Raw genomic sequence first — 19,314 nt, 5'->3', positions numbered from 1 at the left:
GTAAGCTTGAATATATAACGCTGTCTGAATCAGAGTGTTCTCTCATGTCTCTTCTAAAATACACTTGTATCAGAAAACATATCCTGATTTTATCTGAATTTCGCGCTTCAAGTTGAATCATTCATACTGGCATTTCATTTCATGTTTCCCTCTGTGAAGCACTTTGTACTTTTTATGAGTGCTGTGTAAATAATGTTTATTCATATTATTTTGACATGTTTACTGTCCTCACACCAGGCGGTAAAGTCAGTGGTGTCTTAATCTCTTTAAAGCCTAATCTGTCTCCTGCAGCTGGGGACAGATGGCGTTAAAGTCAAATCCTTGCTTCTTCCAAAAGTGACATTTTTCACTTTAATCAAACACACAGTGGGTTCAATGCAACTGCAAAGTCAAACTAAACACTTCCCTGAATCTTCATTAGCTAGTGTTGATACTAAACATTTATATTAATCATGGAAGACATAAAAACGGCTTGTTAGATTGCATGATATTCAGGTCTAAGCGGGTGATTTGCAACATGCTATGCAGTCTGGTAATTACTTTTTTCTTCCATCCCTCTAAAGGTCAATTTGGTATGAGTAACACATAAAACACTCACAGAAAGTCTTATTGCCATATGTTCAATAACACAACATGCAGATGCCAAAAGCCTTTTGGGCATATGAAAGGTGAGCCAATCAGCAGGAGAGGAGATTACTTTGAGGAAGGATATTTATTGGTTCAGTGCGTGGACAGCAGCCTCCCTTAACACCTCACTCCATTCCCCAGGCTGCTTGTTGTTTTTGAGTGAAACAAGGACACATGTGGCAGACACTTTGTAGCTTTAGCATCAAGTTAAATTACACCAAGCGATACGGAAACAGGGATGGCAGATGAGCTGCTGCTGGAAGCCTGGCCAGCGGTGGATTTGATCCAGGCTGAAATCATTCCCACCAAAAAACAGACAAAAACAGAATAAGGCCAGTGTGATCAGTACCTGCCTGAAGTTGTATGAACATTACTGGCATGAATCATGAATAATGTTTTTCTTGTACTCAAAACATGCACAAATAAGACAAAGAAACCATGTGTTTCTCAAAGCACCCACAAAGGATTAAGTGATGCCAAGCAAATCAATATAGCATCTCACTGCTCCTGTAGTGTTTGCACGTATTTAAATAAGGTTATATGCAGACATTGGGAGCAAAATGTTCCTTTTACATGACATTTGTGTTTTTTATTTTACTAACAGACTAGGATATTAAAAAACCATAGTACGGATACTCTGCATCACGTTTAAATTGTTTGCCTACAGTTTTGAGGCATGCTCTTTATATTGTTGTGCCAAGAAAAAATTACATTTATATTTTGTCACATGTATAATTGCAATTAGAAGAAACTACACTCAAATTCAAAACTAGTGTTTGAGCTTCAATATCTTTTCTGTTGGCAGTTACACACACATATGCAACATGCTTTCAAATGAACTGTGCAAAGGTGAATGGAAGTGCAACATTACATGCAAATCCAGACCTGCCTGAGGACAGGAGGTTAAGTGTCTAGCTTCTCTCATGATTTCCCATTTGCAGAACCAAATATTTTTCTAACGCTCCGAAACAAATTAAAGCCGACATCCAGGGCACCAGAGCTGCCACCAGCGGACACCTGATGATTACACTTCTGCTCTAGCAAATGTTAGATCTGCAGATCCAGTCAGTAAAAAGAACACTAATTCAAACACAGTGTGTAATGAAAAAAGCTCAGTTGATATCAGATAAATCAAACTGAACATGAGGGAGGTGGAAATAGATTTTTTCTTATTTGGTGGGCCCAAATACAAATAAGACCAAAGATTGTAGCAGGGGTGAGCGATATGTCTTTGGTGTTATTGAATAAAACAGCCTCCAGTTCCTTATGGCAGGCTGGAGAAATGACTGAAAAGGAAAAAGATGAAGGCAGAGTCCCAAAAACAAAGCATGTAGAACACTTTACTGAGAGCACAAAGACCAACTGTCTGTCAAATCGTCCTGCATTCAAACAAAATCATAAAAATGTACTTATCCATGTGTGTTTTACTGCCAATACTTAAAGGCTTATGTGAATTAAAAGCTCTCTGGGAAAAGACCTGTGGAAACAGAAGCCATGATTATTCCCCTAAGGATAGCTACTGCGAGACAGAAGCAAAAGTAGCACATAATACTAGAATGCATTAGTCTTCGCTTTCCACCATCAGTGCACTGTGGCTCCTGCACTTACAGTACAACAGTTATAATCAGGTTGCTAAATCAGAATGTATGAAATGTCAGAGTGTGGACGTTAAATGAAATGACGTTATTTTCTGTTCTGAACTGAGTGTACTGGCCATAATGACACCATCAGAGAATCGCAGGAGAAAGAGCAGTCTACGGTTTTAATGGCAATCATTCGTCACCTAAGTGACTGCTCTTGTAAAGGTCTTTAATGACATCCACTTAAACACAGACAGTGGCAGAACTTCAGTGTTAGTATTATTAGATCTCAGTGCTGCGTTTGACACTGTTGACCACAGCATATTACTAGACCGACTGGAAAACTGGGTGGGACTTTCGGAAACAGTTCTAAATTGGTTTGAATCCTACTTAAAGGACAGAAACAACTTTGTTTCTATCGGTAAATACACATCTGAGTTGACAAATATGACATGTGGGGTTCCTCAAGGCTCCATCTTGGGGCCTCTTCTCTTTAACATCTACATGCTACCACTGGCTCAGATAATGAAGAACAACAAAATAAGTTACCATAGCTATGCAGATGACACACAAATTTACGTAACAATTTCACCAGGAGACTATGCTCCAATTCAAACACTGAGTAAGTGCATTGAACAAATCAATGACTGGATGTGTCAGAACTTTCTCCAATTAAACAAAGATAAAACTGAGGTAATGGTTTTTGGAGCCAAGGCAGAACGTATAAAAGTTAGCGCTGAGCTTCAGTGTGCAATGTTCAAAACAACAGATAAAGCCAGAAATCTAGGTGTAGTCATGGACTCTGACCTGAGTATCAACAGTCACATTAAAACAGTTACTAAATCAGCCTACTATCACCTAAAGAACATATCTAGGATTAAAAGACTAATGTCACAGCAGGATTTGGAAAAACTTGTCCATGCTTTTATCTTCAGTAGACTCGACTACTGCAATGGTGTCTTCACAGGTCTCACTAAAAAATCTATTAGGAAGCTGCAGCTAATTCAGAACGCTGCTGCTCGAGTCCTCACTAACACTAAGAAAGTGGATCACATCACTCCAGTTCTGAAGTCTTTACACTGGCTTCCTGTGTGTCAAAGAATAGATTTCAAAATACTGCTGCTGGTTTATAAAGCACTGAATGGTTTAGGCCCAAAATACATTTCTGACCTCCTGCTAAATTATGAACCATCCAGATCTCTCAGGTCTTCAGGGACTGGTCAGCTTTCTGTCCCCAGAGTCAGAACTAAACATGGAGAAGCAGCGTTCAGTTATTATGCTCCAAATATCTGGAACAAACTCCCAGAAACCTGCAGGTCCGCTGCAACTCTGACTACTTTTAAATCCAGGCTGAAGACTTTTCTTTTTGTCGCTGCTTTTAATTGAACTATTCATATCTTAGACTGCACTGTAACTTTTATCCATGTACTTTTTTTTCTTTTAATGTTTAATTGACTGCACTGTAACTTTTATCCATGTATTTTTTATTTGAATGTTTATTTTATTAGCTTTTCTTTTTAATGACTGATTTTAAATGCCATTTTCTTAATCTCTTTCATTTTTTGTAAAGCACTTTGAATTGCCTTGTGTTGAAAAGTGCTATATAAATAAACTTGCCTTGCCTTGCCTTGCCTAAGTGTTTCAATAAGAGTCACAATGAAAACCTTTCTACAGCAATGAAGAAATGCTCTCTCTACTCCAATCACTTTCAAGATTGTAAGCTGCGATACGATTCGACATTCCGAAACCTCACTTCTAAGAGAGTCTGTGTTGCACATAAAATGGTTGAGATCCAAAAAGCAACACTTTTGAACTCAAATTAAATGTTCTCTGTATACTGTAGCTCAGTCGAAAGACACACTGAGGCAATATGCCATCTGTCATGATTTGAGACTGTGGAAAAACCCCCAAGTGAAACTAAGCTGGCCTGGCGTATTTCATTCTATGACAATGAGTTTTCCCTCTTTAACTATAAGGCACATTTGTTATGTGACAGAATGTTTTATGCATCACAAGGATAAGAAAATCTCCTGTTTTCTTTTTTATGGACGTCTTTTGTGCTTTCACCATTTCTCTACTTATGTATCTACAGTATGCAACTATAGGTACATTATTATTGTGTGTATTCAGATGTCAATGAATACCCAGCTCTGTGCAGTTTTTAGAAAAGCTCTTTATTTCTTGTGTTAAAAGTGTCTGGCTTCAAAGCAGATAACAACTGACATGTTATGAGAATCATAGCTACATGTACAGTATGTGCAGAGCTAACTGAACACTACACTTGAAATGAGAGAAGTTCAGTACATTTCCAAGCAATCCATTTTCATCACACTTCTCTTTACATTAGCAGAGCCAACTAATGAAGTGTTTCCACCACTTTATCCCCAATCAGTAGAAGGAGCTAATGAACTCTTGGGTCAGATCAATCTGAACCAGGGTTACAGAAAGAAAGAAAGACTTATTGAATCTATACAAACTGCAAAGGACTATGGTTTGTTCAACCCAGAGGAAAAAGGAACAATGAGCCATACTGTTGGAAGTGCTGAATTATTTAAGAGAATCCATGTCCTTGGCTTGAATATGGAAAATATTGTTGCTGGATTCACATGGCAACATTATTATTCATTTAGTTATATTAAAGTCATCTCCACTCTTTCTGCAACCTTGATTGAAAAATGAATACAACATGAAAGCACAAGGGGAAGCTCAAGGTTTATGAAACAGTGATTTTTTACTTTCATTAATCTGCCCGTCCTCCCTGCAAAGACACCAGAGGGACCCATAACTCTGAACACTCAGGAAAAGGTTATGTCAATTATGTCCCGCTCTCAATAGGCATCATGGAGGATAGCCAAAGGGTAATTGGGCCATTTCATTGTTGTCCTTTAAATCGATCTGTAAGAATGTAGCAGGGAAGCTGCTCACAATCTCAAACCAACGTGATCGTTTCCATACTTTCATCTTTTAAATGCTTTCTTGAGAAACAATGGGATTTATTTTCCCCAGTGGACATAGCCGTTTAAATTAGCGGGAGAGATTTTAAACAATAACAACTCCTACTGAATCAACTTGGATTTGTGCCTCGACAAAGAAAACAATCCTTCAACGATGCAGTTTATTCCACACCCCTAATAAAGTTTGTGTGTGTTTACTGGAAATGTACACACTTCTGCACTTAACAAAATGGAAGCACACTTCAATATATTACAGTGTTTCACTGGCAGCCGACTTTAAACATTACATTACATTACATTGCATTTAGCTGACGCTTTTATCCAAAGCGACTTACAATAAGTGCGTTCGACCAACAAAATACAAACTTGAGGAAAACAGAATCATATAAGTACATCAGGTTTCATAGAGCAAAAACATTTCAAGTGCTACTCAACTGGCTTTAGATAAGCCAGCCCTTTATTAGTATATAAGTGCTTTGTTAAACATCATAAATACCTGGACAGGAAATGAAGTCACCAAGACTCACAGCGTCTGCCTCAGACTCTAACCAGCTTTACTCCACATGATGTGATTATCAACGACAGGCCCATCAGAGCTGCTTCATCACTACTGAATGCCACCGAGCAACAGCAGAAAGGTCAGCCATCATTTTGTAAAATACAAATTCAACAGGCTTGTTTTAACTTCTAAGAGCACTGGGATGACAATGAGCTTAAAACATTTTCTTCACCTGATCCTGGACGAGAATATTGAAAGCTTTGCGCTGGAAAAAACGGTTGAAATTATGTATTGGGAGGGACAGACAAATTATTTTAGTAAAGTATCATAGTGATACTTGACTTTCTTCCTAATACCCAGCCTTAAACAGAAGTTTAACCAACCAATCAGCTCACAGCAAGGACCAGAGGTACAGACACTTCTATTGGACGATAGAAGGACATATACTGTAACTTGTGTCTGCAATGTTAACTAAATTGAAAAATATATTTAAGGATCCCCTCTGATTGAAATATTCTCCAAATTCCAATGGGTTCTTGTTTGGCTCACGTTACATCCTTCCATCATTTCTTCCTAAAATTGAGCAGGTAGCTTTTACAAAATCCTTACATTGGATCAAATCACAAACTCATAGTCAAAATACCCCCTCAATCATGACTGCAATAAAGTAAAATCAGTTTCAGAACCGACCCAGGTTAGCGCTGACACCACACTGTCTCCTGCCGGGCCATAAATCCACACGAAGGAAACGGAGAACATGACAACTGTGTTAGATGGATATCAGCGTTAAGACTCTGTCTGCAACTCCAATGTTAATAGAAGACGGTGGGTCCAAATTGACACAGTGTTCCATCCCTGTACTTGTTCATTTGTGTGGGTTTGGTGTGTGTCTGTGTGTGATTAAGGGGACATGGGGTGTACCTGCATGCGGTGAACCAGAAAATGATTAATCATTGTGTGACACACTGATTATTCAGCACCCTTGAGGCATTGCTCAGCACTTTGCCATAATAGGCCTGCGTTGTAGAAATGTACGCATGTGTGTAAGTGAGTGAAACAAATGCATGTTGCTATGTGTCTTAGCCAATCAGACTAGAAAATAATCAACAAAACAACAAGAGATTCCAAATTTCTACAAAAGTAATAGTATTTCTAACAAGAGAGCTCATTATATAATATTACTAGCCAGCTTCAGCTAGCCTTGGGACAGTAAGCGGGAACACATGCAGTCCAGCTACATTCATAATTAAAGTTGGAGTGGCTGCCTATATTCACAGTACAATGCTCTGCTGATTGTACATTGGCTGATGCAATGATCTTGTTATATTTCTCTTTCTTATTTTCCAGTCTGAAGTCCTTACAATCTGCAGTACTAGTGATCAGAGTGTTGTACAGTCCCTGCAGACCAGATGTTTCCCCCCCCACCTGATCTTAACAAAGCATTCAGTGCCAGAAGCTACAGTAGAGAGGGACAGTAAAATACAGACAGAGAATTCTATCAGCTCACAATCTCTCCTGCAATGGAAAGATGCCACTTCAGATCTGCAACCCAGGTCTCTGTATCCGCCACATAGAAGCTTAAAGGTGGACTTGTATCCCCAAGATGCCTGTGTGCCACTTCTCAGGTGGATGTGATGGCAGTGGGCAGTTCCCAGCTGTGGGAAAAGTGGGTTTGTGTAACAGAACTGTAAACAATCGAGTATTTTTTGTGACTGCTGGGTTTTTATGATAAAGAGAAGAGGCCTAGGCGGATTCTGATATCAACACTGCATTATTTCTGGAGTTAAGTGCTGACATTATTAGTAGATTAATGAAAGAATAGGATTTTAAAGTGTTGAGAAAAGCCAACAATTCAAAACATTGCTTTGGCACTATAGGACATTGAAAATGAAAAGGTTTTCCATTATTTTAGGATATTCTGTGGACTTATTTATAAATATTTCCCCCCCATCACCATTAAGTGGCTGCTTTCAGGTTCTTAAATGAGAGGATTTGATTATTCTTTGTCAAATATAATAGTAAAATAAATATCGTTAAAAGGTTTGCACTGTTAGTTCGAATGAGCATGGTACGTGGGCTGTGGGAAATATAAAGTAAGCATACTTATTACACAATTGATAATGAAAATAAGTTTGAGCATCTATGAACTGTACCTGTTAATGAGGTTTAGTTCCCCTCCACAGATTGACCCACAGCTGTTAATGTGTTTGAAAGATCCTCATTTTCAACATTACCACCTTTTTCATTCTCTCCTGAACATGACTTCACATCAATATCTGTATTGACCGCTCGTCAGGGAGCAGATATTCTGCGAGACACCTGTGCTGAATACTGATCACACCATGAGCAGACAGCGCCACTTTGACGTCTCCATCGTCTCACCGAGAGAAGATAATCAATCTGCTGTCGGTGCATCTGTTAACACGGAGCGGGGGGGTGGGCTTCAACTCACCTGAACCGTTCAGTGAAACATGTAAACTGTCCCCGAATGAAAACACTGCTCTCATGTGCATTCAATATAACACCTCTGCTCCATCCAAACATGGGGTCAGCTTTTCCCAGCTGCACACTTCTCTTATCTCCCTGAATATGCACACAGCTTTGCAGACTTTTGTTCATCCTAATTAGAAAAAGACTGTCTGTTTACAGAATAGCAGTGTGATGGATGTGCTGGTGTGGAGCTCAGACTGCTGACGATGCTGCTCCACTTTACTTAATGAGAGGACTGTACTCGGTCCAAACTAAACTCTTTAGTGAGGCTGACATACTCACACCGTTCCCGAGCAGTGTGAGAAGTTCACTTGTAATTCACACTGACATGATTAAGTTGTAATTTGATTGTTTTTCGAGGTGATTAACACTACCGTTAACACTATTTTGTACACACAAACAGGGATCAACCCACACACACCAAAAAGATATCTGACATCTTTCCTGCTAAACATCTTCCTCCTTGCACTCTCACACACATCTCTGTCACATCTCTGTCTCCATAACTTCAGTAAGACAGACCATTTGTTTCTGTTCTATGCCACAGAGTCCTGCTTTGGTATCATGACCTCCATTAACTTGACATGTTTTGGCTGCCTTTAAAGGTGGGGTAGGTAAGTTTCAGAAACCGGCTCGAGATACACTTGTTATATTCCATGGAATGCTCTTAACATCCCGATAGCAATGAATATCTTAAGTGCTTTGACAAAAAATCCATTAAAAAATGTCATCTGTGGAAGCCGTAATACTGTAAAAAGTACAACCAATCCGTTTAGCTGGGCCGGCTAAACTGATTGGTTGTACTTTTTACAGTATTGGATTGCCGCCCTGTCTGTCAGCCTTCCATCTCGTGCACGCACAAATGTATCTCGTGCCCTCATTGGGCGTGCCGTCATTGGGCGTGCATTGCAGCAGTACTTCAATGACTCGCCAGCAACAGGCGGCCACTTTCACCAGTCTGCTGACGTCATGTGCGCGTTCATGTGTGTTGGAGGAGGTGCTCTGTAAGGAAGTCTTAAGGAAGGGGCGGATTCTTTTCGGCTGTGTACTTTCACATTTTAGTGCACTCGAGCCAGTTTCTGAAACTTACCTACCCCACCTTTAAGTGTGTTTCAAAGGAAATCTACGACCCAAGCCTCTGAAGTGTTGAGGGAAAATAAGCTTATTTTATTCCTGCCTCTTCTTCCTCCTCATGTCAGTTCTCTCTTCCTTACCCTTGCCAAGTTTAGTGTCTAAGAGAGTAGAGTGTGTTTAGAAGAACATCAAACACCAGAGATGGCAAAAGTACACACATCATTTACTCAAGTAGAAGTACAGATACTTGTGTTTAAAAATACTCTGGTAAAAGTAGAAGTACTGACTAAACTTCTTTACTCAAGTAAAAGTAGGCTTTGAAATGTACTTAAGTAAAAAGTACCCATAACTACCAGCTGTTTTAAAGAGTAACTGACCTCCCTTTATATTAATAGAACAATAATGTAATTGTTAGCTAATGAATGTTTCGATGCTGAACAATGGCAACATGACAACGTTTTCATTGGTCCCTCTTCTTTAGAGAAGACCAGGAAATGATGGATAAAATCAATAGGCACGCAATGACTCTAAAGAATAATGATCACGCCACCAAACACAGATTCAAACTAAAGTAACCTGTTTGAAAATCTAAGAAGTAGAAAGTACAGGTATTTGTGTTAAAAAAAAAAAAAACAGCTTTCGAACACAACACAAGGGTTAAGTACAGTCAGTGGCGACTGGTCATTAGGGGCAGGTGGGGCACAGCCCTACCTAGTGTCAGCAGAAAGTATTACAAATAATGATTACAACAAAATGCAACAAATTAATTAAAAAATATATAAAATATATTTTAAGATCATGTTTAATCATCTGATTCGTCTGTACATTGCTGTTTTAGTCTGTGTTCTTCTAATTAGTGTCTACAGTGTGTGCCTATTGAGCTGGATACAGCGTGGGAGGCGGGGCCTCATTCATTCCTATGAGAGTTGCTCATTAGCGCATGATGATAAAATCATAGATATATATAAACACTAGATGGCTCATGGGAGATTTTCCAGCGTAGCTGATCGGCCGCCATCTTGCTACAGTCAACAGTTACTCTGATTCGCGTTATGGTAGCTGTTGTAAGGTGAGTGATCTGCACAAAAATACTCTTAACTCGCTGAAATATTGACTGATTTACAAACGGTTTGGTTTATTATAAACATTATTAGCATGGCTATGATACAGGATGCTTGGACATGTTGAAATTGCAGCTTTTCTTTGTGTATGTGGTTGTATTTATTAGCTAGCTAATAACAAGAGGCTGTGAGTGAGACCTAGTATTAAGAAGTTCACCCAGCAACTGTACACCAGTGGGAGAGGCAGAACTGCTCTTTCTTTTCAACATAACTTAAGTTACACATGATTTCTTCCAAGTGGTTTGGCTTGTTAAAAACATCTTGCATTATGATACAGGAATTTGCTGGCTTTGTGTTTACAGAAGTACCTGACTTTTGTGCAGCCTACGGATGCTCCAATCGCCGCTGTCTGCAAACAAGAACCCGTGGGATCACCACATATGTTTATGTTTGCTCAGTCTAATAAACCCATAACATGGTTGTGAAAGAATACCAAAGCTGAGGCTGGACGATGATTGATTGTTGGTGTGCCATGTGTCACCGTGTGTCTTATTGGTTTTGTGTTATACTGTATTTTATTGTGTGCAGCTGGTCCTTATCTCCAAGACACATTTAAAACAAATAACCTTGAACCTTGAAGCTCCATCTCTACCCACCTGCTCCTGCTTCCTACATCCCCTCCACACCACACCAAGTTGTTCTTCTTAATAATAATAATACATTTATGTTGGGGGGCCGCCTTTCATAACACCCAAGGACACCTTACAGGGGCATAGGGGCAATATAGGGAACAATTTAAACAGTGGATTTTGTGATATATCAGCCGGGGCGAGACAAGACAAACCACAAATGGACTACAGAAGGACACAAAAGGACACATGGTACAGTTTATATTATTCTTGGTCTTTTTTCAATAACATATTTCAAAGGTTCTGGATTTGTTTACAAATCTAGAAACTAAATACAAAACTAGGATGACATGAAGATCTCATGTCAAAAATAATTGTGATAAATTAGACAGAACTGGCCTGTCTGTGAGCACATTTTATGTTGGTTTGGTTCTTCTGATAAAGGTGTGAATATCTAAATAATATACCAACATATGCTATTATCATTAGTTGTGTCCCTGTTCTTCAAGCTAAGGCATTGCTAAATTAACAACTCTTGGCTTACAGAGTGGTAACATGAGACCGATTTTTATATATAAAATATAAATGTATTTTAATTTTATAATTTATTTTAAATATTAACAACATAATAAAATAAATGGAAATATATACACCGGCAAATATTTAATATAAATACCTTGTGTGTATGTGTATAGCTATTGCTTTATCTGATTAATGTTATTTTCATATGAAAGTCCATGATTATAAGTATGCAGTATCATAACTACATCTTTGATGTTTATAAAAAACCAAACCGTTTAAAAATTGGTTGAAAATTGAGCAAGCTATGGTTATTTAAATAGTAAACCATAATGTTATGAATGAGAGAACTGCCTGTAGCAAGATGGCGGCCAAGTGGCAACGTCGGTCTCCATTGGCCAGCAGCGCGGGTGAGTCATCTAGTGTTTATATATATCTATGGATAAAATGGCCCAACTTTTGAGAGAGCGAAACGTCACAGATTACCCGGCATGCCTGAGAAGTACCGTATGTGCGCTCATAGCGCATGCGCAACTTTAACCAAAATGCTCGTTCACATCAAGCACGTCAATTTGCGTACACGTAACAGCACCGCACGTTCATGACAGCATGGTAATGATTTGTTATTATGATGATTTTGATATTAACGAGGCGGAAGTTAGCGGCTAGCTAGTCATTATGCTAATGTAAACATCAATCTTTATGTACTTATATTACGCTGTAACAGGATCTAGTGATATCCAAGCAACAGAGCTTCATTTAGCATGAAAGAATGATTGCACTGTATATATATATATATATATATATATATATATATATACTTGTATTAAATAAAGTTAATATTACTTATTATTATAACATTTACGGTACAAGATGTAATCATACAGCCCATGTAGTGTAGTATGATAATGAATTACAGCAAACATGTGCAATATATCCATTATTACAGCTCCGTGGGATGGCAGTAAGACGATATGGGTCCGTTCTTATTGTGCATCCATGGGTAAAGATAAACGCAACTTACATTGGTTTTTCAAACAGCATCTCTGTAAACTATGTGTATTGTATTCACTGAATTTCACTCTCTGCCACGGCTCGTTGTAGCTCCGCTCCAGCCCCCACCCTCCCTGTGAGCACAGTGTGCTCTGATTGGTCGGGACACGTAACATGAACGTGCCGGGCGGCGCGGTCCCGTGGGTTAGATGCGCGTTCATAATGCAGAGGGAAATAACTCTCAGAATAACGTTATCAGCACATTATTACAACTTGAGGAACGAATGTTTTTAATAAGGGCTATACAAGTGTTCATACTGGGTAGTTTATTTAGTTTAAAAAAAATGATCCAACGATTTACAGACCACTCTTTCCCCATGTAAGTCAATGGGAAAAAGTGTTTCCGGGCCTGGCAACCAAACGGAAGTGTAGTACCGCCGTTTGGCCAGCACGAATATTTTCATTTGAGTCCGGCGCACTTCCTGGGGGCTTGAAGTGAACGGTCGGTGACTGTAAAAACTACACTGCGCATGCTCAGAATATTTTCTTATTTAATGTGTGTGGCAAAAAAATAATGACCATAGGGGCATAGTGCTGCCATCCCCACCATACGTCATCTCACATAATTCAGAGCTGATTGGCTGTAAGAACGTGTGCCGCGAAAAGTGTGGTGTGTGAAGAGGAGACGAGAGAGCTGCAGTGACGCGTCCTAAAACCCGGAAGTAAGCTGCGCATGGCTTCCCTAGCTTCCCGCGACAAAAAAGCAATGAGATTTCTCCATAGGATTTTAGAAAATAGCTCCAAATAAGGTCTGTGGGAAACGTAGCTGTTAGATAAATGCACGTTTTGTTCAGCCGGATAATATCCACATGCCTACCCTACTTTTATAATTTTCGAATCATAAATCTATCGATTAGATTTATGATAGACTTTTGAAACTACAAGAACATAAGGAGGACTTTTCCAAAAAAGTAATAGAGATTTTTGTCCAGAAGGATAGGCAAATGGACTTCATCTTCAAGTCAAGGTAAGACTGCAATTTGATTGAAAATGGGATCTTACTAAGAGAGAATAATTCAATATGTAAATGATAAAATTACATTTTTTGGGTATCCTTTTGTTGAACTGTCTGTTTAAAATTAATTGAAGCATCAGACAAAAAAAGCTTTTGAAAATAATATTATATTTTGATTTAGGTCAAAATATAATATTTGTAAACCTGAAGAGTCAGTGCCAATGCCTCACCAGCCATGAACCTCACTGCAGAAGCTATAGACATCTAAGTTTTTTGTGCCCCATTACTTTTGTAAATATAAAAACGCCACTGAGTACAGTATCGAAGTATTTGTACTCCACTTCTTCCCACCTCTGGAAATGAAAAACCCAAGAGGCATCAATTTCCTTTTAGCTTTAAAACATTTCTCAACAAGCAGTTTCTTCTTCCAGCTTCTCTATTCCTCCTCGTCCTCGTCCTCACGTCTTACCCTCGGAGAAGCTGATGAGCCCCAGCAGGTGCAGCAGCTTGATGGAGGCGAACACCAGCACCACGATGCCCACCGTCTGAAGCCCCTCTGTCTCCCAGATGGCACTCAGCATCGCTCCACCCTCTGCTCCCCCACCATACCCCGACCCGGAGCCCGAGCCCGAGCCGGCCTCCTCGCCCTCTGGACCCCCCCCAGGACCAGCGCTGCCACCCGGCCCCGCGCTCCAGTTCCCCTGCACCCACTCCAGCGCTACACAGCACCTCCTGGCACCCGCCTGCTAGCCCCCCCTCCCCGCTCCCTGAATCCAGTGTGTGAGGCTGAAAGGTGACGTTAAGAGCAAAGAAATACTGGCCTCAGGTCTGTGAGGAGTCTGACATCATCTCTCTGATCTCCAGGGGTCACTTTAGGAAAGCTAAAAAAAAAAGGAATAAAGTCCACACAAGCTGATCTCAATCCTTCTTCCTGTCCGCTCCTCGTAAATGAGGAGACATGAGGAGCAAACTCTGCTCTCCGACAGTTTGTGGCTCTTTCTCAGCGCAACCACTGCCTCACTGCGAAGTAGAGGGAGGGAGGGAGAGAGGAGGGAGGGGAGGTGGGCTGCTACGGGAAAGACGCGCAACCTCTAGGAAAGCAACTCCCCTTCACATTAGTGTTTCATTTGAGGATAACGCAACATGTTGAAAACACTTTTTGATACTGTACTTGTACCTACATCTCTACTATTAATGATTTAATTATACTTTCGAGGGGGGGGACAAATCAAACAAAAAGAAAAATGCAACCAAAGTGCAATGATAGCATAAGACAATTCATTTGAATAGTTATGAGTTATTTTGTTTATCATCTGTTGAGAGCATGTTTTCTGGACCATGGATTAATTTAATTAGAGGAAAGAGTGTCATTCCATATTTAGTGTTTTGTGTTAAGAGAATGTTGTAAACCTTAAATCTTTTTTAATTCAAAAAGCTATTTGCTGGGTTTTAATATATATGTTTTCATATTTGTATAACCATGTTCATCAGCGTTATGGCATGTTTTCCTCACATCGTGCAGCTCCAGTCAATCTGTCTCAGCCTCTTTACACACACTGATGGAAGAGTATAGAAAGCGAGGGCAGAAACTGTTTTTATCCACGCCACTTCATCATATGTAAAGGGAACAAAGTGTGTCTAAGAGTGTGTTTGTGTGTAAGAGAGAGGGAGATTCATGTTCGCAGCAAATAAGCGAGACACCACCCTCTACTGCCTCCGTGAAGTCATTAGCGTCCAGCAGCAGATGATTTCTCCGGCTTGTGACAGGAGAGCAAAAGAAAAAAGCAGGAAAATAAACGGAGGGTCCGTATCCGCCCACACACTAAACACCACTGTGCTCTGATCACATGTGATATTGCTTGTTGTTTGTTTAACTGGTGGAAACTTGAAGAAGCAATCATCACACCTCTCCAGCAGCACACAGGAGTCAATATGAAGCTTTGTCTTGTAACTGGGGGTTGAGAAATGTGGAGGTTCTTGTAATCTTATATTGCTTTTGGATCATCACTTCTAGAGTAAGCTTTTCCAATTCTTCAAGACACACTGGCTGATATTTGTATTGTGTATCCATGTTTTCAGGTTTAAAATGGATTATTTTCAGCCACCGAAACATCCTCTGCCGTGTGTTCTGCTTTTATTACATCCACAATGAAGTTAGCAGTTTATCAGCAATGTAAATGCCAAAACCAAATTCCACCATATTACAATGATCACCAAGGTTTATTATTTCAGGGCACAACAGAAACAATGACTCACTCTGCACTTACTCAATTGCTCTATGATAAATGTCCAAAAGAAAGCAGCCCATTCCAGTAATAGAAACATTTTTATATTCAGCCCATCTTCTGATGCTATATTCCCAACAACACAGAATGAGAAAAGGCTTTTAAAAAAAAATCTATACATAAAAAGGTCATTGGTATGCGAGTCCCATCCATAAAGTGAAACATTCAAACCGACAGTAAGACCTAAGGACCGTCTCAGTGTGTGTTGTTCTTGAATTAGAGAAATAAATGTCCTTTTTCCAGACAACAATACAGTGACGTACACTTCCTGTTGGGGAAATTAGCTTGTTTCAGTAAACAGGGGGTGTTTCTCAATCTCGAGTACACTTGCTTGGTAGCACATGTCTTTCGAGCGTCTTGCTTCAGAAGCGAGGCAAGAATACTTCCTGGCATTCGGAAAACAAAGAGTGGAACAGGCTAGCAAGTGTGCAGGTGTGCATCACATGAGAAGCCCCGCCTTACATTTTCCGCCACAGATTTGGGGAAATTGGTCCGTGCGCAAAGCATTGTGGGGATTTTAAAACCGTGGAGTCTACACATGTGCAGCCTCGAAATGTCTCCAAACGAAGTACGCCGGGCTCGGTAGATTTCCAAGTATGCTGGACATTGGAACAGTACTTCGGCGGCACTCGATGACGTGCTTGAAATAGTGGCTCTGGAGCAGCTTTACTCGCGATTGAGAAACACACTCTGGCCGTTTCTCAATCTCGAGGATGCTGGCTTGGTAGTCGCGTACTTCCAAGTCACTTCCTTCAGAAATGAAGCAAGTATGCTTCCAAGCCACGGCTTCGGAAAACGAAGAAGAATGGAACAGGCTAACAAGTGTGCCACTCTCTCTAACGGTTTCAACATAAACTGTACCGAAAATAAATACCTCACGATGTCTATCTAATTATGAACTTGCTTTACTTTCACGGAACACATTTTTGGTGATAACAAATGTAACAAAGTAACATATTTACCAACACATGTTCTATGCCACTACATACTTACATTTAAATGTGTGCTGCGTCGGTTCAGCCATTCTCCACAAGGGTTTTTGAAATTGGTCCGTGCGCAAAGCATTGTGGGTATTTTAAGGACGCGAAGTCTACCCATGTGCAGCTTCGAAATTTCCCCCAAACCAAGGACGCGGCCTCGGTGGAATTCCAAGTATGCTGGAGATTGGAACAGTCCTTCGGCGGCACTCGATGACGTAGCATCCTTGAAATATTGGCTTGGAAGACAGTATCCTCGAGATTGAGAAACGGCCAGTGACTGCAGGGCCAAGGCTTTTCTTAAAGTGGCCACTTTAAAGACATTTGACTTTTACCAGTCCGCATTAGCTTGTATCGAAGAATATCTGAAAGCTAAACTCCTTGTGGTAGCAGCTAATAAATCATCAACTATTACCTCCACTAAAGAGGGTGCGTTTTCTTTTTTGATTTGTTTGTCTGCAGGATTATGGAAACATTTCTGACCAAATGTGAATGAAACTAGGTAGTAGGGTGAAGCATGGGAAAATTTTGGAGCCGATCTGAATCATTTCTGCCCTTTGCCAACATTGTGATTCAAGCTCAATTCCCTTGGTAAGGAGCTCTTGAAATCTCAAAGTGCAACAATTCTGAAGAGAATAAAAATAATTTTGAAATGTTATTGTAGCACAGCGTCCATCAAAGTCAATAACAACTTCGCTAACATCCCATGAGGAACAATTGCTGGTTTGGTTCAAAGCCCACCCCTCTGTCACGTGTGGTGTTGAGTGTATACGCTGACCTACATGTTGGAGCTTCATTGACTCCTGGGACCCAGCAGCTGCCAACGTTGGGGCCCCTGGCACCACATCAAGGGGCCACAGTCACATCACGCTGCCAGAGGGAGCATCGCTCTGAAACTATCCCTGTTCGCCTAATGATTAATAAAACGTGCAGCCGTCGTGATTGACCAATCATAACCTTCCTCCTGCAAACAGACACTATCTGCTCCATACATTATTGAAGCAATGAGGGGTGGACAGATGAGGAAAAGCAGAAGGGGGGCATCCGTTTAACTATTAGAGAAGTGGGGATTCTATCAGCTGTTGACAGGTAAATTATACAACACACATCCTGATCCATTAATGTCACACACACTCTGGACAATCACAGCATAACACTGCTGCAGCATTTGATAAAGAGCACCTAAAGATGAGGCATGTATGGACTGTAAAGGCTGTTTGTTTTGAAAGATGAAAAATGACATGGCAATTATGTCAAACAAGTCTTGAGGGAGCCTTAAATCACCACTTTGCTCTCTTAAGAAGAATATATGCTTTATAGAGTAATATCAAAGAAACTTCTCCTTAGCTATGGCTGTGAAATAACAGCACATTAAAACATGTGCTTGTTTCTTTACGACCAATGTTTTACTCCCATCTGCAGTAAACTGTCCACATTTGGGTCTGGATCATCAACTTAGTGGTGAAACAGTTATTCTTCTTCCATCTTTGGAAACATTATTACCACATTTCTTGAATAATATCGGTTTGGAAGCTAAAATCTGACAAGTAAAGCTACGGTGCTGATATAGTAATGAGCAATTTGCAAGTGTTGAATTTATCAGTCTCGTTTGTTTAGTTTTTATTTATAAAATGTCTTCACATTGGTCAGCATGCCCTACATTGCTGCACCATTTCAGATTATTATATCATGATTGAAAAAAGAACTTTTGATAGATCCCTCGTTGACAGCTTGGCCCTCACATGGTTTCAACAGAGGCTTCTCACCGACACGTACCTCTGACAGTGGGAAATGTCCCGCTGTAGACCTTATCTCTGTAACCAGCAGCCTTTTTGTTCTCCTGCCTCTGCCGACTGAGAGACATTGATCTTTGGAAAGATTACACATTTTTCTCACTCATCGCTGCCACCTGTCACGTCACTTTCCATCCCCAGTATTCACAGGGGGGGAGGCTCTTATCACCTCCTGTCTGGGCAGACAGAGGACAACCTGACCACCGCAATCCATCACCAACTGATTTGTGAGAAATACAATAAAAAGAGGAAGGAAAGACAAGCTGATGATCCATCTGTTAGATGTTGGATTTAATTAAAGAAAGCAACAACCTCTGGATTTGTATTCGTTTTTCTACAAAAGCCTGTTAACAAACCACCCCAAGAGCGTGATTTCCGTAAAGTGTTTAACAAATCGTATTTTTCTTTGAGGCACACAGACAGCTTTAGTACAGAATACCACACCACCCTGAGGAAGGCCTTGATGTGACCATCATCAATCAAAACGTCGGAGAAGTGGCTGTTTACAGACCAGCTCAGGGTCCAAGCATGTGATGTAATTATGGGACACCTGCAGCAGTGTGCTCAGGCATGCACAGCAGCAGCATTAGTGATTGGGTTGTGTTTTCCATGCACGTTAACAGGAGGCTGGCATGTTTACTGAAGCGTCGCCTGTGAAGAGGAAGGCAATTATTAGCTGTGAACCAGGGCAACCCTCAGCGAAGCCCGCGAGTGCAATCAACCACGAAGGTGCCTCGGGGTGACGCTGAGAGTGAGGACTCACTCTGCAGGTGTGTGTGCATGCATGCAATGATGGGAATTTGCAGATGTTGACCCTT

At 40.4% G+C, this 19,314-nt stretch overlaps 1 protein-coding gene across 2 annotated transcripts in view; it reads right to left on the bottom strand.

The window, feature by feature from the left end:
- Nucleotides 1–19,314, bottom strand: part of kcnip4 (Kv channel interacting protein 4) — an 86,940-nt gene that overhangs the window by 13,763 nt on the left and 53,863 nt on the right. Inside the window, exon 1 of one of the 2 annotated variants that reach the window (XM_034230564.1) lies at nt 13,911–14,033. The exons of the other annotated variant lie outside the window; for it this stretch is intronic. Coding sequence (XP_034086455.1) covers nt 13,911–14,022 — 112 coding nt within the window. The 5' untranslated portion in view covers nt 14,023–14,033. Of the gene's footprint in view, nt 1–13,910; nt 14,034–19,314 lie in introns of those variants that run through there. 2 annotated transcript variants of the gene reach the window in all.

This window comes from Gymnodraco acuticeps, unplaced genomic scaffold, assembly GCF_902827175.1.
Source record: "Gymnodraco acuticeps unplaced genomic scaffold, fGymAcu1.1, whole genome shotgun sequence".
Lineage (NCBI taxonomy): Eukaryota > Metazoa > Chordata > Actinopteri > Perciformes > Bathydraconidae > Gymnodraco > Gymnodraco acuticeps.
The sequence above is the reverse complement of the archived record's forward strand: the minus strand, read 5'-3'. Positions and strand labels throughout refer to the sequence as shown.